The sequence below is a fragment of the Choloepus didactylus genome, chromosome 2, assembly GCF_015220235.1.
Source record: "Choloepus didactylus isolate mChoDid1 chromosome 2, mChoDid1.pri, whole genome shotgun sequence".
Classification (NCBI taxonomy): Eukaryota; Metazoa; Chordata; class Mammalia; order Pilosa; family Megalonychidae; genus Choloepus; species Choloepus didactylus.
The window spans coordinates 221,391,221-221,411,836 of NC_051308.1; the positions used below are offsets into that span (position 1 = coordinate 221,391,221).

At 45.9% G+C, this 20,616-nt stretch overlaps 2 protein-coding genes and 1 pseudogene across 3 annotated transcripts in view; 2 read left to right on the forward strand and 1 right to left on the reverse strand.

Annotated features, from left to right (window-relative positions):
• Positions 1 to 5,488, forward strand: part of TAF12 (TATA-box binding protein associated factor 12) — a 52,559-nt gene extending 47,071 nt beyond the window's left edge. Inside the window, exons 4-6 of the mRNA XM_037827982.1 lie at positions 102 to 216; positions 3,451 to 3,539; positions 5,011 to 5,488. Coding sequence (XP_037683910.1) covers positions 102 to 216; positions 3,451 to 3,539; positions 5,011 to 5,046 — 240 coding nt within the window. The 3' untranslated portion in view covers positions 5,047 to 5,488. The remainder of the gene's footprint in view (positions 1 to 101; positions 217 to 3,450; positions 3,540 to 5,010) is intronic.
• Positions 5,185 to 10,372, reverse strand: RAB42 (RAB42, member RAS oncogene family). 2 transcript variants are annotated; one of them, XM_037827981.1, is made up of 3 exons: positions 10,134 to 10,372; positions 8,914 to 9,383; positions 5,185 to 6,550 (listed from the first exon to the last, which is right to left on the reverse strand). In XM_037827981.1, exons 1-2 carry the CDS (start codon positions 10,370 to 10,372, stop codon positions 8,960 to 8,962), a joined length of 663 nt encoding a protein of 220 aa, XP_037683909.1. In that variant the 3' UTR covers positions 5,185 to 6,550; positions 8,914 to 8,959. The 2 variants fall into 2 exon arrangements, with proteins under 2 accessions (XP_037683909.1, XP_037683908.1); XM_037827980.1 differs by lacking the exon at positions 5,185 to 6,550 and having other exon boundaries at positions 7,540 to 9,383.
• Positions 10,373 to 14,475: 4,103 nt separating this feature from the next.
• Positions 14,476 to 18,674, forward strand: LOC119520234 (annotated as a pseudogene).
• The last annotated feature ends 1,942 nt before the right edge of the window (positions 18,675 to 20,616 follow it).

Consider the following 20,616-nt stretch of genomic DNA (forward strand, 5'->3'; position numbering starts at 1 on the left):
AACATGTATGATTCAGGCAGATAACAGTTGTCCCAGTAACAGGAGCCTACCCTGCCAATGTTACTCTCATGGTTACTCTCCCCCACTTTTGCCTTCCCCAGATGCTGCTGCAGATCGCTGATGATTTTATCGAAAGTGTGGTGACAGCAGCCTGCCAGCTTGCTCGGCATCGCAAGTCCAACACCCTGGAAGTGAAAGATGTACAACTGCATCTAGGTATGTGGTCTCATTTCTCCCCAAGGAATCCTCACATCAGGATGAGACTTTTAGACTCTGGGATTTAGGTATTTATGTATTCAATGGTATCACTGAAGAGAGAAGAGGAATCCATCCATTGCAGGCGGAATGAGCCCAGGCTTGCTGTTTGAAACCAGATCCTGCTATTTCCTAGCTGTTTCACCTTATCTTTCTTTCTTAATTTCTCTTAGTGCCTGTTTCCTCATTTGTAAAGTGAGGATCCTGATTTCCTCCTTGCAGGTTAATTTCTGGAATTATGGGTTATGTTTGCAAAGTGACTGACACAGGGCCTGACACATAGGAAGAGCCAGGAAATGTATCTACAATTATGTGTGTCGTCACTGTTCAGATAAAGCTTTCTCAGTATTCCCTTCCAGCTTTCAGCCTATTTATGCTTTTTCCCCCAAGAAAATTATAATTATATTGTACATACAATTTCGAATTCTGCTTTTTTGTTTTTGTTTTTGTTTTGTTTGTTTTCACTTACTTAATAGATACTAAATTTGGGCTTGCATTTTTCTGGAATATAACTTATCTAACATTGATGACCATAATCACTTGGAAATGAATGAGCACCCCTCTGCATTTGGTTACAATGTGATCAAAAGAGAGAGAATATTGTATTACTGCAAAGACAATGAGGCCAAGTACATGAGACTGGAGGTATTAAGGGATTCAGTACAGATAAACTCATGACTGATTACTGAAAGACTCCCTCCCAGTATTGAGAAAGGATTGCTTGGGGAAGCACTGGTAGTCTCAGTGGAGTAAATAACACACTTCTGATTAAGATTGCTGGTATTAATAGCAGAGAACAAATATTGCAGTTATCTGTTGTTGTGCAACAAACCACTCAAATACAATGGCTTAAAACAATAACAGTCATTTATTTTGTTCATGAATTGGAAGGTTGATTGGGCTCAGCTAGGCACTTCTTGGTAAGGGTCTCTTATGTGGTTAAATTAGGTGGTGGCTAGGTCTCACATCATCTTGAAGGAAGACAGGCTTCCCTTCCATGTCTGATGCCTGGGCTAGGAATACTCCAACAGCTAGGGACTCCTCAGGCATTTTTCACTGTCTCTCTTTGTGGTCTCATCACATGGTCTCATCATATAGAAGCCCCAGGGTAGCTGGACTTCTTATATAGCAACTGTAGTCTCCCTGAATGAATATTCCATGAGTACGTGGCAGAAGCTGCATGACCTTTTCTAACACAGCTTCTGAAGTCACACAACATCACTTCTGCTGAATCTTGTTCCCTGAAGCAATCTCAAAGACTCGTTCAGTTTCAAGGGGAGAGAAGAACATAGACTCCACTTCTTGATGGGAAGGATGTCAAAGAATTTGCATATATATTTTTAAATCACCCAAATAGGTTATATTACTTTGAGAGTTTAGCTTTCCTATTTTATACTTTTGTTATTGAGAATAAAACCAGAATGCCAGTTAATTCATTAAGGGTAAGAAATAATTATCACAGAGACTTGAATACTCAAAAGGCTGCATGACCAGAAAAATTTCTGTAGCTAAATCATAATCAGAAGATTGCTTAGAGAGCATGGGATCAGAAAATGGGGAATTAGGGAACCTGGTGTTACATGGCGTCAGACCATCTAGGTCTGGTGCACACCCTCCCCAATGTCCCTAACAAACATGGGCTTGCCAATGGGGCTGTAAACTTTTGACACCTCTCTACTTGACTGGGCTGGGATGGCTATTGCCAGTGTTTGCTTCTCACCTATTTTTCTACACTTGAGTGACTGAATAACCTTCCCTTCTGATTGACGGTCTTTCATTAGAAATGTTAAAATTAATTGAGACAATGTACGTCCAATGTTTTGCACACTACTTCTTTGCACCAGGCATCTAATAAGTGTTTTATTCACTAAACAATTTTTGTTGCTATTATATTAATATTATATAAAATATATATACACATATATATAAAATATATAGATACACAATTAAATACACACACACCTGTACACTATGCCTGGTAGCTGCTATCTTCAGAATGACTTTACATATCCATACTCTGATCTACTTTGTGTTGATTGTAAAGTTTAATTCTCAGAGACTAATTTCAGTGTCACTTTCAAGTACTGATAAAAATATTGTTAGTAGAAGATTTTGGGCATTTTCTCCCAAAAGCACATATTGAACTGTTCAATCTAAGAAAATTTTTTATGTTTTCAAAGAAATTTTGGAGGAAAGCTATGTATCATATTATTCTAGGGTTAATCATAAATCATTCATTCACACACTATTTACTATGCATTAGACACAAAGCATAACTATAAAACCACTAGTTTTCAATTTGTTAAGTGCCTGACTGAGGTAAAACAAATTTTGCAAAACAAATTCCATTTTCAGTGCTCTAGGGGAGTGTGGTAAAGGAATCCTCGTATAAATCCTTTTGAATAGTGATTTATTCTCTAAATAGCCTTGTGTAAGTATACATTTTTTGTATTGAGTTTTCTTCAAGTGCAGTACACCTTTATAGGTGGATATATGGGTCCACATAGCTATGCCAGGTACTGACAAAATAGAATAAACGAAGTCCCTAACCTGTGGAAACTTCTAGTGATAGTCTTACAGGGATGATAGTATCCAGTGGCACAAGGACATGGAGCTGTGGTGTGGGCATACCTATGTCTATATTTATTTCTCTGTGTATTTATCCTGGGCCCTAGGCTAAACACATTATATACCTTATGTCATTGAATTCACTCAAACACCTTGTGAGGTGTAGATACTGCTGTTACTACCATTTGAAAGATGAAGCTGATGAGCAGCAGAGCTGGGACTTAGCTCTTAACTATAGAATGTTAGAAATGCCTTTCTGTTCCTAGTCTTCCTTTGGGTTTGAGGGGGGCTTATTTTGAGCATAGGAGTAGGACAATTGAAGAAACAAATGACTTCATTTCCTGCAGAGTAGATGAGCCACATGGAAACTATAGGGCTCAGCCCTCCTAGCTTTGACCAATTTACCATTTGTTCTTTGCAAGAAGCTCAAATTGGTTGTGGCCTTTAAAACCTTGGAGGAGGCACATGAGATTTCCTTTTGTATTGCATAGGATCCCTCTGTAGAGTTAGTGTGAGTGCATTTGATTGCCTGGGTTAGTCCTCCTTGACCCTTCCCTGATGGTCACATTGCACTCCTGACCCTGCCTTCCTGGTCCCCTTACCTCTGTGTTGGCCTCTTCCTTGCAGAGCGCCAGTGGAACATGTGGATCCCAGGATTTGGCTCCGAAGAAATCCGACCCTACAAAAAAGCTTGCACCACAGAAGCTCACAAACAGGTGAGCAGCCACCAGCGCCTAGGGATAGTCAGAGCTGATCCATTGAGCTGTATGTCATAAGATGATGCTCATCCCCTAGGGGCATTCATCAATTGCAGTTAACTCTTCTCCCACATGGCAAACATCTGACCAAAGATTGGAGAGGGCAAGAGGCAGCAGAGGACCATGGGAGTCAATCAGTTATTTCCTTGGTGCTGTTCTGTTCCCACGTGGGGTCTGTTTTTACCTCTTGACTCAGATGGGCCTCACTTAAAGCCATGGATTCTAGGTTCTTCTAATATTGTTGGAGCTCACACCCTCCATACCTCCCTAATGAAATCTTCCTTCATTGTTGCTGATTTGAATACCATGTATGGCCCTGTGAATAGAGGGCAGGTTGAGGAAAGCAGAAACACACTACACCTGTGCTGGAAGGTAGCCCCCAAGCTGTTCTGCCAGGCATGGTGGCCTCTCTCCCAGCTTCTCCTCTGTTCTGCTTCTCTTAACAAGGGCCTTAGAGGTCACTGTGAGAAGCTAATACCACTTTTGCTGTAGAGCAAGTTGTCCCTGCAGTTAGCCTCCCTTTGACAGGGCTGTTATCTTTTCTGTCTTTATTTAATTGACTACTCTGGTTTGAAAAGTGAGCCTTTTCCAAGCTTGACAGGTGTACCTGGGCTGTCCTAGGTGAGTGCCCCTGGGTTTTCCATGGCCTGGTATCTCTGGAGTGGGTATATTTACAGAGCTCACAGAGAAAGCCCTACAAGGAACCTGCCAATGGCCTGAATCAAAGGACTGCAGTGTTCTTTGGAAAGGAGTCCCTCTAGACAATTGTCTGTCACTTTGGCTCTACTCTCTTTTCAGTCCTGTTTACTTATTTATTCAACAAATAGCATAATGTTGGGGCAATCTCTTGGCCAAAAAGAGTGAGCAAAGCAAGAAAGTAATTTGACCAGTGGCTGGTGATAATAAAACTTGAAGCCTACCTGAATGTTTTCCTGGTGGGTTGTGGTGGCAGTTGTTAGTCTTCAGTTTCTCTTGGCTGTGGGTCATCAGATGTGAAATGTCAGCTCCCTTTTTATGTGGCAATTGGTATGAAATAGAGGTCCCTTCCCTATTTTCTCCATCATCCAAGAAAGAAGAAATTGGGGTTGGGTAGCCTAGAAAACACATGCTTTGATGGTCTCTCCTCAATCCCCAAAAAGCAAGGACCATCACCCTCAATTGCTTTTAACCATTTTGCTCTTCCGCTAGCTGATAGCCATTTGGATCTCTTGATCAATGAAATGGGTCCACTGGCCCATATAAACAGGTCTTGGGGCCCTGCAAGCTGCTATCAGGCTTGAAGGAGCCCCCGAGCTGCTCTGTGACCACAGGTCCTGAAGCCTCAGCCTTTAGTGTAGACTGTGCTGTCTCCTGGCCACACGTGGATGTCCCAGAATTCAGGCTCCTGCTCTAACCCACGTAATTGGCTTTTTTTTTTCTCTCCTTTCAGAGAATGGCATTGATCCGGAAAACAACCAAGAAATAACACACGGAAAGGTTAGGGAATGGACAACAATGTATTTGGAGATACTTGAGCTGAGGCCTCAGCCATCTCATCCATGGATTTTTTTTTTAATGCTTTACAGAGAAGCATATATTTTTTAACAGTGCAGCAATATCTATAATGACTGAAAGGATCTGCCAAAAGAATAAAAGCCTCCTACCCCAACTTCCGGTCCCTTTCCCTGCCGTCTCAAAGAGGAGCAAAGTATCTTCCAGAGAAGATTTTATTTGTGGTTTATTACATAAGTGGTTGAATATGGGACAAAGCATTATGGTCTTGTTTGGTGAGACAGTATTAGCAGGATTTGTAGAGGTTTTGTTTTCTTCTCCCTTACCCTTTTCCCTTTACTTTGTAATGTCAGTGTTTATATGAATATGACTTTCATTTGCTTTTCCAGAATAAAGAAGTTATTAATATTGACAGACACAGGGTGCATGGCTTATAGCCTTTGGAATGCCAGAGAGAGTTAGGGAGAGGGCAAGCAAGACTGGATGTAGCTATCTAGTCAGCAGATGGCAGCACCATTATTAATTTCTGTGTTTCAGAAAAACCCAGAGATTTTCTCTCATTTTACTGTAAAGGAGCCCATATCATCAATAGGAGTTTGAGTCCAATTTTTCTGCCATAAGAACTGGGCAGTGGTCACCTTCTCTCATGAGCCCCAGACTAAATAAGTATCCTGTTTTGGGCAGTGTTGTGTGCCTAAGAACCTTTTTGGATCTACTTTTCCTGGAACTACTGAAGAAAGTTGTGTTCATCCTTGGCCCTGAGAAGGGATAGCAGTAGCCTTGGGCAAAGGCCCGTGTGCAAGTGCCTGTCTTTTCTTGATTACTGGCATCCCCAATCCCTGTTAACCATCCTGCAGAGGAAGCCAAGCCCAAGGTCTAGATGAAGCCTAGACCTCAAGGTCATGTCCTTCGGTGGCACCAGGTATCATCTTGTCCCATGCCAAGCATAGCCCTTGTGGATTGTGAGTGTTCCAAGGGCCACAGGGAGGGTAGCTGTTTTGCCCAGGGGTCACCAACAAAGGCACATCCACCTTGCCTTGCCTTGGTCCTCTGCCTCCTGAGGCTTGGCCTAAGATGGGACCCTGCTTTTCACCCTCTCACACTCTTGTGTTTGACCCTATGACCCCTTTCTTCACAACCTCTTAGATTCATGGATGAGCAGCAAAAAGGCTGTGCTGATGTTACTGTTGTTTTTGGCTGAGTCTCAACATAGTGAGCCCCCAAGGAGGCAGCCAGCTTCTCCCCTTCCTGGCATTGCCCTGACTCTTAGCCATCAGATCACTCTTGTGGCCGACCAGCAGGAAGAGGATGTTGAAGCGTTTCACTTTCTCCAGAGCCGCCTGATACCCACAGGTGACACTCTCAACGATGTTCTATTGGTGGTATCAAACAGCAGGAGGCCTCCGGCGAGTTCCAGTAATAGGAGAGCGTCACTGACCTCGGCAGCCAAGAAGGAATCTGGAATTCTTTCACATCCTCTGTTGAGAACAGAAGATAAGGGAATTTGGGTTAAAAAAGGAAAAATAGAACTGAGGTAGAGAGTCAAAAGACCTCAATTCTTGATCAGTGTGTGACAGGGAAGTGGCTTCCTCTATCTGCTGTCCTATCTATATAATAAAGGGCTTGTTCGTTTGTTCAGCCAGTATTTATGAGCACTGCCTGTGCCTGTGCTAAGCAGTGAGCTACAATGATGAATAAAAACAGATACAGGGAGCAATTCTGCTATTGGATAAATGTAAAACTGCCACTGTGACAGGGGCTACCAAAGAGAGGTTCAGAGGGCTGGGGGCCTCATGATGGAAGTGGGGGTCAGCCCCAGTTGGGGAGAAGTGCTGTTTGAGCTGGGTCATGAGGGATCCAGGTGAAGAGGGGTGGGTTCTCTTTCAGGGAGGGAATGGCATGTGTACAAGCCCTGAGGCAGGGCAGGGAGGTAAATTGGACCAGGCCATGCAGGGCCTAGCAGGCTCTGGGAGAGTGGTCTTTATCTGAAAACTAATGGGAGTTATTGAAGGATTTTAAGCAGGAACTTGACCTGGTCAGATTTGCATTTTAAAAGGATCCTTCTGGCCAGGCAGTGTGAACAGACCCACAGGAACGCAAGGAGAGAGGGCAATCATGGCAACAAAGAGATTATTCAGAAGGCTGCTGCTTGGAGCAAGGTGGTGATAGTGGAAATGGTGAGAAAAGGTAGATTCAAAAAATGTTTAAGTTGTGCACTCACTGGGACTTGGTGATGGGATGGGATAAAAGAGAAAGGGCTGTCACCCAGAGATGTGTAAGGGATCTTCTGATGTGGTGTGTCTGGTACAGCTCAGCCCCCTACTAGTGCACGAGGCCCTGCACCTCATTACGTCAGTAACCACAGCCACTTGACTTTGATCCCCAGAGCTTAACATGGTGCTGGGCACGGAGCAGGACTTGACAAATGTTGAGGAACTCAGTGTAATGGGTGATGGATTCACTCTCATTTAATCCCATTTTCCACATGAGGAAGCTTTAGAGAGTTTAAGTAATACATTTAAGGTCACAAAGCTAGTAGTGATGATGCTAAGATTTCAACAAAGTCCATCTGACTCCAGAGCCTGAACTCTTAACTATGCCCTAAACTCCCTCAGTCCTGTAGAGACAGAGATGGGAGTGACTAAGGGGAGATGACAGTCTATGCAAAGGCCCAGAGGTGTAAAGAAGACAGTGTGTCAATGTGGCTAAAGAGCAAGGTGCAAGATTAGGAAAGAGTGGCCAGAGATGAGCAGGAGGTGAGCTGGGAGGTGGGCAGCCTCACGCTAAGAGGTGTGGTGGGCTTCATCCTGGCTTTTCACACGGGTACATGGAGTGTTGGTCCAGGGCCAGTGCCTTGGAGGCTGCCATACATGTGCACTGAGGTCTTATTAGTGAAGGAACCAACATTTATTGGACACTTAACACATCATATTTAACCTCCATCAACCGTGTGTGAGGTAGAAAGCATTCTCAGCTGGATTCCAGCCCAGTCTGGACAGGGTGGGTCCCCCCTCTTTACCCACGAGGTGTCAGTGGACCTCGGAGCCTGCAAGCCCTTCAGGAAGGATCGCATGGGTGGCAGACCTTGGCTCTCTGTTCCTTCTAAGGGACAGAGGGGATGGATTCAAGCCTGGGTTGCAAGGTTTACAAACCGGAACAATGAAGAGGTGGGAGGATGGCATGTTTAATACAGAGGAAGCAACTCATGCAAAGGACTGGAGGCAGGAAGCAGTTCAAACAAAGACCTGGAGGCAAGGGAGTTTCACTGTGCAGCAGGCCATCCCTTCCTCCTAGACCCAGAGCTAGCCCCTGAGCTTGGGACAGGATGCACTGGACCTCAATGCCATGCCCAGACTCTTCCTTGTCTGAAGACCTAAGGGGGTCTGAGCCAGACTCACTCTGGAATTCCCCACACCAGTCCTCGCCTGTGCAGCGTCCAGACGCTGAGCAGCTGCAGCATTCAAGCCCAGGAACCCTGCCAGAAAGAGCCACTCCCCAGCTAAGCAAGGAAAGATGGTGATGACAGCTCCGTCATTCCACACTCGCGGCACATCTCATCCACGATCTCATTCATGCCCACAACTTCCCTGTGTGGTGGAGTCTTTTGTGGGTGCCATTTTACAGATGAGGAAACTGAGGCTCAAGGACAGGAAGTTGCACACCCGGACTTTTAGAACTTTCCTTGGAAAGAGGCTGCGTCAGAGTCCCCAAAATCCAGAAAGCATAACAGTGCTAGGGTGCTGTTTATATTAACCCTTTGGATACATCCTGTCATTTGCCCTCCAGAGAGGTCCTAACACACTCCTCGCCCCCCCCACACACACCCCACGCCTCATCTCACTAGCAGGTCTTAGGTTGGCACTGCTTCAATCCCTTCCTCCCTGGAGTCAACACTGGCATGGGCCTGGGTGCTGCCTCCTGCTGGGGGGCCCAGGGCTCTGGGACTTGTGGATGGGGCGGACACCCCCCCAGTCCTCCTCCAGCTTGATGTCCCCCTGCTGCAGGGCCTGCCGGATGGCATTGGCAAGGGTGTCGAAGGCCAGGTCCACATTGCTGTTGTTTTGGGCTGAGGTCTCCACAAAGGCCATGCCCAGGGAGGCGGCCAGCTCCTCCGCCTCCTGGGCTGAGACACAACGGGTGCTCTGCAGGTCACTCTTGTGGCCAACCAGCAGGAAGATGGCCTTGTCGGGGCCCTGGGTGGCCATGACCTCCTGGTGCCAGTCTCGGATGTGTTCAAAAGATTTCCTGTTTGTCACGTCAAAGACCAGCAGGACGCCCACCATGTTTCGGTAAAAGGACCTGGTGATGCACCTGGTGTGGGTGGGGATAAGTTGGGAGAGGTTTAGTGCCTTCTTGACACCCCCAGAGGCAGGAGCTCCTCCCCTGAGATCCAGGCATCAAATGCTTCACATCCCCCCATGACCGATCATTTCACACTGCCCTGTTGATTCTCTGTTCTCTGTTTCTGTGTCTCCCCAAGAGATTGGGTGCTCCCCAGGTAGGGAGCAAGTTTGATTCACCTACTCTTCTCACCGCTCCTGGTGAATGCCTGATGTTTTCCTGATTCCAAGTCTGTTCCCTCATTCTCTGTATGGCAAACTCCTACTCATCCTTCAAGGGCCAATTCAAATATATGCCTTTCTCTGACATATCCTTGACACCTCTCTCTCTGTGCTCTTGTGTGCCCTCTCAGCACATCTGGGTCCATCTCCCCTCAAAGTCTAACTGCTCGTCTAGGGCAGGTCCCAGGTCTGAGCGTCTGGGCTCTTGGGCAGGGCCCAGCAGCATTTGTAGGATGAATGAATGAGTGTGAGGGACGTGGCCCAGAGGATCCAGACCCAAGGCAGCAACCCCCCACCTCCACTAGGGCCACACTTGGATTGGCAGCTCTAAGGGGCCCCTGGATGGCCAGATGGATGGGCACTGCCCTGGCCCCCAGCTGGAGGACCCCCATCTGCTTCCGGACCCCTCCCGCTGCCCCATTCAACTCTGGCCCCGGTCGCCCTCCTGGTCTTTCCCCCTCCCCAGCCCTCCCCATCCCACCCTTCCCCACCCAGGCACCTAAAGCGCTCCTGGCCCGCGGTGTCCCAGAGCTGCAGCTTGACGCGCGGCCCGGCCCGCAGCTGCAGCGCGCGGCTGTAGAACTCGACGCCCACCGTGGGCACCAACTCGAGCCCCGGCTCCGGCCCCAGGGTCCCTGGCGCGCCCGCCACGTAGCTCCGCAGCAGCGACGTCTTGCCCACGGCCGTGTCCCCCAGCAGCGCGACCCGAAACTGGTAACGGCAGTCCCCGACCTCCATGGCCCGCGTCCGCGTCTCCCACCTCCCGGCAGCTGTTTGTCCGGCCCCGCCCCGACGACGGGTCCGCCTCCGAGAACGCACTTCCCGGGAAGGGCCGGCGCCGCTCCTGCCAGACGCCCACCAGTCACCGACCGAGGACTGCGAAGTCTGGGACGGGCCCAGCACGGGGGGCACCGTGGGAGCGGGGCCGGGAAGAGACACTTCCTCCGCGGAGCCTGTAAAGTGGAGAGAACAATTACCCCTACCTCATAGGATAGATAATGTGGAAGAGGGAGCAGGGAGGGCAGTTAAACAAGCATGTACTCTCGAAGATACGATGGGGCTAGAGCATGCACTTCATCCATCCATCCATCGATCCATTTATCCATTGACGTGGTTTCTTTCTCCATCCCAGGGTTGAGTCTCTGGTTGGGACCCTGCTCTGAGCCTGAGGACCACAGTCTTGGAAGTGGATAGTTTATAGGTGTCACCTACCTGGAACCTCATTGGTCCTGGCCTGGGGTCTCCGGTTCGATGTGCAACAAGCCCTCACTGCTTCCTCCTAGCTGGCCAGGGTCGAGATGGACTGGGACAGTCTGGTGGAGGAGGCAGGACAGAGAGGGAGCCCAGTTCACCTGTGGCCAGATGGGGGTTCCTTATGCCTTGTGGGCAGCAACCCTTTGAGAGGGCTGTAGAGTGCCCATTTAGAGCTGGAGAACCAGGCTCAGAGAGGTCGATGGTCCCAAGTTACACAGCAGCGCTGGACTCACATCCAGGTTAATGTCTCACTCCATTAACCCCTTGATGCCAAAAAAGGGGACCACAAGGGAGGTCCCAAGAGATTCAGGACTTGGTGGGCTAGGTTAGGTTAGGAGCCAGAGCAAGGGCAGGTGCATCTGCTCCCAAGATCTACCCACCCTTTTCAATCTCGCCTTCTGCAAACCCAGGGCGTCAGGCTGGAGTTCTGGCTGGTCCCAAACAGCTTTAGTCTCTTGGTTTGCTCCCACTGATGACCTGATGACTCCACTATCCCACTGTGGGTGGATTTTACCAGTTAGTTTAACTCTCTCAGCAAATTGTTGCAGGGAGGGGGCCCTCACTCTTGCAAACCATGTCACGGTTCCTCGTCACACAACTTTATGAGTAGGTATTCTTATTCTGTCCATTTTTATAGATGAGAAAACTGAAGCCCAAGGTCATCAGCAAGGAAGCGATAAAGTCAGAACTAGTCATCAAGTCTACCCAAGGCCAAAGCCCTTGTTGGCTATTTCTGTTTCTGGCTGGACAGGCTGGGGATCTGGAAGGCCCAGGTTTTCTTCTGGCTAATTCCAAATGAATCAGTGAAAATCCATTTTCTCAAGATCTCCAAGTAATCTCAGCTGTTGGTCACCTGCACTATAGAACCCCAAGGGGCCCAAGTATCTGCTGGCCCCTCTGAGTGCAGGAGGAGGAGAGAGGAGGCTGAGAATCTGGGAACCATGAAGAGTCTTGAAAAGGGGGTGTGTGTATGAAAAATATTTTTTGTCAGGCTCCTGCTGGGCCTGGAGATGCCTTCAGTCCCTTCTCTTACCTACTGCCTGTGCTCTGTGCTCCCACCGTGCTGAACATCTTTCCCCTCCTCAGCTTTCTGCCAGGATCACTCTTCCTTTATTCTCCTAAGGGCTAACTAACTAACCCTTACTTTGGGTTCAGACAAGACACCCCATCCTCAGGAGGCCCTCACCACCTGCCCAGAGGAGCGCACATCCCCTTTGTCCACCTGTGATGTCTGCTTCCCTCCCAGGCTGCAAGCCCCTCGGGAGCAGGGACCAAAATGTCTGTATCTCTGGTGTGTGGTCCAAAGTAAAATTCAGTAAATATTATGGACAAAAGAATGAAAGAGAGTGGTAAGTGCTACTCATTCATCCATTCAATCAGCCAGTCAGTCAAATGCTACAATAGAACTGAACTCAGGGAACCAAAAGGTCAGAGATGGCTTCTTGGAGGAGGTGATGAAGCTGGGTCCGCCAGTGGGAGCTGGGGAGGTTAAGGAAGGAAGGCACTGTAGATGGGGGCAGCTGGGCAAAGGCAGAGAGGCCTGAAGCAGCTTGAAATGCAGTTTGAACCCAGCCCTCCCAGAGGCCTAGGCAGGCCTGCACTGTCAGCACTGACCCCTGCACTTCCTCCCTCTCCCACATGCTTCCAACCCTGGACTGGGGTCACGCGCCTGCCTCAGACTGCATCTGGCACTCAAAACCAGAAGTCAGCTGACCTCTGTCACAGACTCATTGTGTGACCCAGGGAGAAGTCATTTCCCCTCCCTCAGGACCCTGCTAAATGAGACACATTGGAGTACCCCCTCACAGGTAGTTCTGGAGGAACCGGGTGACTTAGCAGTTAAGGTCCTGCCGATCCGGGGTTTAGTTCCAACTCTGCCACTTACTAGCTAAGTGACCTTCGCTTAGTTTTATTTAATAATTCACTCATTCACTCATTAACTATTTCAACAAGTGCTGGCCAACTTTTCTTTACTAGGCACTTGTACAGCAGTGAAAACAACAGACAAAATTCCTGCTATCATGGAGCTCAAATTCTAATGGGGAAGACAGAAATGAAATATATATAATGTGATGTGAGGGAGCAATAAGTGTTAAAAATATCAAGCAGGGCAAAGGCTTGAAGAGTGATGGGTGCTCTATCAAATAGAGTGGTCTAAGGAGGTGACATTTGAACGGGCAAAGTATGTTTTTTTTTTTTTCCGCCTTTAAGGTGTGCACTTTCATTGAACTGGTCTCAAGTCAGTTTACACGTAAGTCCTGGATGCCTCGGCAACGCAACCAACTCCCAGGGAGACCAAAAGCCTTCATACATCTAAAGTTAGGGGACAGGAAGGGGGGGCCATGAGGGCTGACCTTTCAAAATAAAAAATTAAAAGAACAAGTATTAAGGCAGAAGATTTTTTTTTTTTTTAATTTGGATGATGCATGATTTACACGAAAGCCATGCTGTCACCCTCCATTGTGTGAATGTGGGCAAGGACTGGGCTATTCTCCTTAGGGAGAAGTGGGCAGCTTTTGGGAAGGCAAGGAACTTCCTGTAACCATGCATCTCACAGTATGTGGAATGACTATCCAAAAAAATATAAAAATAAAAAATAAAAAAGGACAATGTACAATCAAAGTCTTGGCCACATTTGTAGAACTTTGGGGATGCTCGCTCCAACCAACCGCCGTCACCTTCACCCTTCCAGTTTTTAAATCCTGCGTCAGGCACCAAAACACAAAACAAAACAAAAAATTAGGAAAACAAACAAACAAATAAACCCATGCCAATCTCCTCTGGTTTTCCGCACAAGTTAAGTTTTGTCAAGAAAGGATGTTATGCAACTACCTAACAGTCTGCCCAGAAGCATTTGCGGTGGACGATGGAGGGGCGGGAGTCGTCACAGGGGTGAAGTGAGGGGGTGAGGGCTGAGGTTGTCTGCCATGTCCAGGACAGGTGTGTTCAGGGCAGGAGCAAAGGCCCTGAGGTGGAAGCAGGCAGGGGTGCTCCTCAAAGAGCAAGGAGGCCAGGAGGAGGGGAGAAAGTGGTGGGTGAAGGAGGCGGGGAGGAGCAGGAGCCAGATTGTATGGAGCTTTAAAGACCAACCTGGGGACTTCAGCTTTTATTCCCACTGTCTTGGAGAGCCATTGGAGATTTTTGAGCAGGTGAATTAAATGATCTATCTTTTGGTTTTCCACTTACTGTTTCAAAGCTTTACTGAAGTGTAACTGACATACAATAAACTGTATATGTTAAAATATACAGTATGATGAATTGGAACATACATATACACCTATGAAATCATCACCAGATGAAGATAAGGAACATATACAGCACCCCTGAAAGTTTCCCCATATTCCTTTTTTAATTCCTCTCTCCTGACCTCTACCCCCAGGTACCCTCTATCTGCTTTTCTGTCGCTAGAGATTAGTTGGTATTTTCTTGAATCTTCTATCATTGAAGCCATACAATATGTATTCATTGTCTGGCTTCTTTCCATCAACATCATTTTTAAGAGTCATCCCTGGTCAGGCAGGGGGCGGGCGTGAGGGGCGCCGTCCGCCTGAGGGGCTGTAGACCCCGACTCCCGCGAGCGCCGTGGCTGGTTCGGCTGTTCCATGTGGCTCCGGCGGGGATGGAGGACTCGGTGGCGGCGGCGGCGGCTGCTGCTGCTGCGGCGGCGACGGAGGAGCAGCGCTGAGGAGGGAACCGGGCCAGACTCAGCCCGACAGCGGGATTAGAGTCCTCCAGAAAACACACCGCATAGCCCATGAGGTGGAATGGTGATGTCTCCATGAGGGAACCTCCTCTCATTCATCCTGTCATTTATATCATACTGTTCTCGACTGGGCAATTCATCTAAGATGGGATTTACCCTGTGACACAAACAGGGAGAAGATTTATGGACCCCAAACATCGTTTCAAGTTGTAGTTGAGTTTTTTGAAATATCGACAATACCCTGCAAAGCTCTTTTGCTTTGGACCCTCTGCTGTATTAAAGCTGCTGTGTTGCTAACCCAGCACTGCTCCAGTGTATTGATTGATCATCATGGCTTCAGTTTGGAAGAGACTGCAGCGTGTGGGAAAACATGCATCCAAGTTCCAGTTTGTGGCTTCCCACCAAGAGCTGATGGTTGAGTGTACTAAGAAATGCACCCCACCATGAAATGTTTAGCTATGGCTAAGAGCCCTCTCCCCTGAAAGCAATAACCTTGTTACTGAGTGAAGCAACCAGATAAACTGGTGGTAGTTTGGACAAGAAGAAGCCGAAGGAAGTCTTCTAAGGTTCATAGCTGGCAACCTGGAATAAAAAATCCATACCGTGGTGTTGTAGTGTGGCTTGTTCCTGAAAACATTGAAATCACTGTGACACTTTTTAAGGATCCTCATGCAGAGGAATTTGAAGACAAAGAGTGGACATTTGTCATAGAAAATGAATCTCCTTCTGGTCGAAGAAAAGCTCTTGCTACTAGCAGCATCAACATGAAACAGTATGCAAGCCCTATGCTGACTCAGACTGATGTCAAGTTAAAATTCAAGCCATTGTCTAAAAAAGTTGTATCTTCCACTCTCCAGTTTTCTTTATCTTGCATTTTCCTTCGGGAGGGAAAAGCCACGGATGAAGACATGCAAAGTTTGGCTAGTTTGATGAGTATGAAGCAGGCTGACATTGGCAATTTGGATGACTTTGAAGAAGATAATGAAGAAGATGATGAGAACTGACTGAACCAGGAGGAAAAGGCAGCAAAAATTACAGAGCTTATCAACAAACTTAACTTTTTGGATGAAGCAGAAAAGGACTTGGCCACTGTGAATTCAAACCCTTTTGGTGATCCAGATGTAACAGATTTAAATCCATTTGGAGATCCTGACTCAGAAGAACCAATCACTGAGAAAGCGTCTTCTAAAAAACCAGAAGAATCTTTTTATAATAACAGCTATAATCCCTTTAAAGAGATACAGACTCCACAATATTTGAACCCATTTGATGAGCCAGAAACCTTTGTAACTGTAAAGGACTCTCCTCCCCAGTGTACAAAAAGAAAAAATATAAGGCCTGTGGACATGTCCAAGTACCTTTATGCTGATAGTTCTAAAACTGAAGAAGAAGAGTTGGATGAATCAAATCCTTTTTATGAACCTAAGCCAAGTCCTCCTCCAAATAATTTGGTAAATCTGGTTGAAGAACTGGAAACTGAAAAGAAAATGAAAAGAAAGGCTCCATCCCCACCAGTTATCTCACCAAAGACAGGAAGAGTAAGTGAAAACACAGTTGTTTCTGCAGGAAGAGATCTTGCGACTTCTCCTAAGCCAAGTCCTATACCAAGTCCTGTTTTGCGGAGAAAGCCAAATGCTAGTCAGTCATTGCTTGTATGGTGCAAAGAAGTTACAAAAAACTACCGTGGAGTGAAAATCACCAATTTTACTACATCATGGAGAAATGGTTTATCTTTTTGTGCAATATTACATCATTTTAGACCAGATTTAATTGACTACAAGTCTCTGAATCCTCAAGATATTAAAGAGAACAACAAAAAGGCATACGATGGATTTGCCAGCTTAGGAATTTCCCGGTTATTGGAACCTTCTGATATGGTTTTATTAGCAATTCCTGACAAACTGACTGTTACGACTTACCTCTATCAAATAAGGGCACATTTCAGTGGCCAAGAACTAAATGTTGTTTAGATAGAGGAAAACAGCAGTAAAAGCACATATAAAGTTGGAAACTATGAAACAGATACAAACAGTTCTGTTGATCAGGAAAAATTCTATGCAGAGCTTAGTGATCTGAAGCGGGAGCCTGAACTGCAGCAGCCTATCAGCGGAGCAGTAGACTTCTTATCTCAGGATGACTCTGTATTTGTAAATGATAGTGGGGTTGGAGAGTCAGAAAGTGAGCATCAGACTCCTGATGATCACCTTAGTCCAAGCACAGCCTCCCCTTACTGCCGCAGGACTAAAAGTGACACAGAACCCCAAAAGTCCCAGCAGGGCTCTGGAAGGACTTCAGGATCCGATGACCCTGGAATATGTCCCAACACAGATGCAACACAAGCACAGGTTTGTTAGGCAAGCAGAGACTATTGAAAGCTGAGAACCTAGAATTAAGTGAGTTATATGTTAGTGATAAGAAGAAGGATGTGTCTCCACCCTTTATTTGTGAGGAAACAGATGAGCAAAAACTTCAGACTGTAGATGTTACTAGGAACTTGGACCAAGAAAAATTGGACGATTTTATACCGTTAGAATGCAGATCAGATACTGAATCACCTGTCAAAAAAACAAGTTTATCTCCCACTGCTAAACTTGGATACCCATACAATAGAGATGCAGACCCTGCAAAGAAAAAACATAGTTCCCTGAAGCAGACAGAGACTGATCCAGATGCTGACAGAACCACTTTAAATCATATATCCACAAAAACAGTCCAGCATCGAATGTTATCCAGACAAGAAGAACTTAAAGAAAGAGCAAGAGTTCTGCTTGAGCAAGCAAGAAGAGATGCAGCTTTAAAGGCAGGGAATAAGCAGAATACCAGCACAGCCACACCACTCTGCAACAGGCAGCTAAGTGATCAGCAAGATGAAGAGCGGCGTCAGCAGCTGAGAGAGAGAGCTCGTCAGCTAATAGCAGAAGCTCGATCTGGGGTGAAGATGTCAGAACTTCCCAGCTATGGTGAAATGGCTGCAGAAAAGTTGAAAGAAAGGTCAAAGGCATCTGGAGAACAAAACACTAAGTTGGTGGACTTGAAACTGAAGAAGCTCCTAGAAGCTCAGCCACAGGTGGCAAATTCATTCTCCAGTGCTCCTCAGAAAGCTGTAACTGAGAGCTCAAAGCAAGACATTAAGAATGGCACAGAAAATCTCCGGATTGAACGATTACAAAAAGCGACAGAACGTTTCAGAAATCCTGTTGTGTTCAGCAAGGATACTACAGTTAGAAAAACTCAACTTCAGTCTTTCAGTCAATATGTTGGGAATAGACCAGAGATGAAAAGGCAGAGATCAATACAGGAAGATAGATACAAAGAAAGGAAATGAGGAGAAGGTGGCGATAGCTGAAACTCAGAGGAAGCCATCAGAAGATGAAGTGCTTAATAAAGGGTTCAAAGACACCAGTCAGTATGTTGTAGGAGAATTGGCAGCACTAGAGAATGAGCAAAAGCAAATTGACACCCGTGCCGCGCTGGTGGAGAAGCGCCTTCGCTATCTCATGGACACAGGGAGGAACACAGAAGAAGAAGAAGCTATGATGTAGGAATGGTTTATGTTAGTTAATAAAAAAAATGCCTTAATAAGGAGAATGAACCAGCTCTCTCTTCTGGAAAAAGAGCATGACCTGGAACGAAGGTATGAGCTGCTGAACTGGGAATTGCGGGCAATGCTAGCCATCGAAGATTGGCAGAAGACCGAGGCCCAGAAGCAACGCGAGCAACTCCTGCTGGACGAGCTGGTGGCCCTGGTGAACAAGCGCGACGCGCTTGTCAGGGACCTGGATGCGCAGGAGAAGCAGGCCGAAGAAGAAGACGAGCATTTGGAGCGAACTCTGGAGCAAAACAAAGGCAAGATGGCCAAGAAAGAAGAGAAATGTGTTCTTCAGTAGCGGCCGGACCGGAATCTCGCCCAACATTTTAGAGTCTTGGGTTCCCGACCAGAAAAAGTCAGACTCATTGTTGATTTAAAACTTTTAACATTCTGTTTGGTTGGATTGTACTTCTTTACCACCAACACCCCTTTTCCTCTCCTACCATTCCAGATAATATACAAAATTACAAAATAGATTTGTTTCAAGATTTGTTAGTGAGTTAATCATTTCCTTGAAATCATGTGAAATAAATTTGCACAGACAAAAAAAAAAAAAAAAAAGAGTCATCCCTGTTATTGCATGTCTCAATAGTATTCTGCTGGATGTATTATAGCACAATTTGTTTCTTCAGTCACCTGCTGAAGGACATTTGCATTGCTCCAGTCTTTGACCATTACAAATAAAACCACTGTAGGAACCCCAGGCACAGGGCATTCACCAAGGGCCTTGAAGATTGCACACAGCAGCTTGCATGACCTAGGTCAGTTAAGGTTTGACCTATTCTCCTTGTAACATCAGGTGCTAAATGTAATCTATACCTAAAACTACGTCCTCCCTGAGACTCCCTGAGATTTGTGATCTCTATAATCCTCCCTTCCTCCTTGTTGTTTACAATCAACCCTCCCTACGTTGCACACACACACACACCCCACCCCCGCCGCCTTATGCTCTCATACCCATTGGAATGTTGAGCCCTTATAACCAGCTTATTCAGCCCCCCCAAAGTGCAGACTATTTCCATGTTGTGCTCTGAACTGGCCGCCATTCAGAGCAGCTCCTGAATCCATTCAGAGAAGCTCCTGGTTTCAGGGCAATGTGACTCGACTTCCCCACCCTGTAGGTAAGCCCCATAATAAAAGCTCATGTCTCAGAATGTGTCTGGTGCTTTCTTTGGTCCTTTGGCTACAAAAGCCTTCTTGGGCCATGACAACTACATTGATCATTCATGTTGGAGTCTGTGTGTGGGCGTATGCTTGAATTTCTCTTGGGTAAATTCTTCCTAGTACAGTGGTTGGGTCATACGGTAAGTGCATGTTTTATCTTTTTAGAAACTGCAAAACTGTTTTCCAAAGTGGTATGCCATTTTACTATCCCAAATAGTACATGAACTTTCTAGTTGCTCTACATTTTCATCAGCACTTGGTATTATTATCAGCCTTTTAAATTTTAGTCATTCCAGTAGGTTTGTAGTGTTGTATCACAGCAGTGTTAATTTGCATTTCCCCAATGACTAGTGATGTTGAGCACCATTTCATGTGTTTGCCATTTGTATTTCTTCTTTGGTGAGGTGTCTTTGAAATTCTTTGCACATTTTTTGTTGAGTTGTTTGACTTATTATTATTGAGTTGTAAGAGTTCTTTTGATTAACTTGTTTGTTTTTTAAACTTTTTATTTTGATATATATGTTTGAAATAACTTCAAACTTAGAGGAAAGTTGCAAAAATCATGCAAAAAAATTTATAAAGTCTAGTATAACTCCTCACCCAGTTGTCCAGATTTACCAACTTTTAGCACTTTGCCACTTTTGTTATGTCATCCTCTATCACCTGTCTGTCTGTCTGTCTCTCTATATCTATCATCTATCTAATTAATCTTTATTTTCTAAGAATTTGAGAGAAAGTTGCATCCATCATGTTCCTCTAACACTTAACCCTTCCATACACATTTCCTAAGAACAAGAATGTTCACTTATATAACCACCTTAAGTGCAACAATCAGATTCAAAAAATTTAACATTGATATAAAGCATATGGTTCATATTCCAATTTTCTAGTTGAACCAGTAGTACCAGTAATGTCTGTATTTGGTTTCCTTAGGCTGCTTAAAGCAGATATCATGAAATGGGTTGGTTTAAACAATGGGAATTTATTTGCTTATGGTAAATGTCTGGGAAAATGTCCAAATCAAGGCATCATCAAGATGATGCTTTCTTCCTGAAGTCGCTGTTCATTCCTCTCCCACATGACAAGGCTCACAGCGGCATCTGCTCGTCTCTCCTTCTCTTCCAGGTTTTTTTGCTTTCAGCTTCTTGCTTCCATGGCTTTCTCTCTCTCTCTCTCCCTCTCTCTGTCTCTTTCTCTCTCTGTATTCTTTTCATTTATAAGAACTCTAGTAATAGGATTAAGACCTGAATGAGGTGGGCCACGCCTTACCTG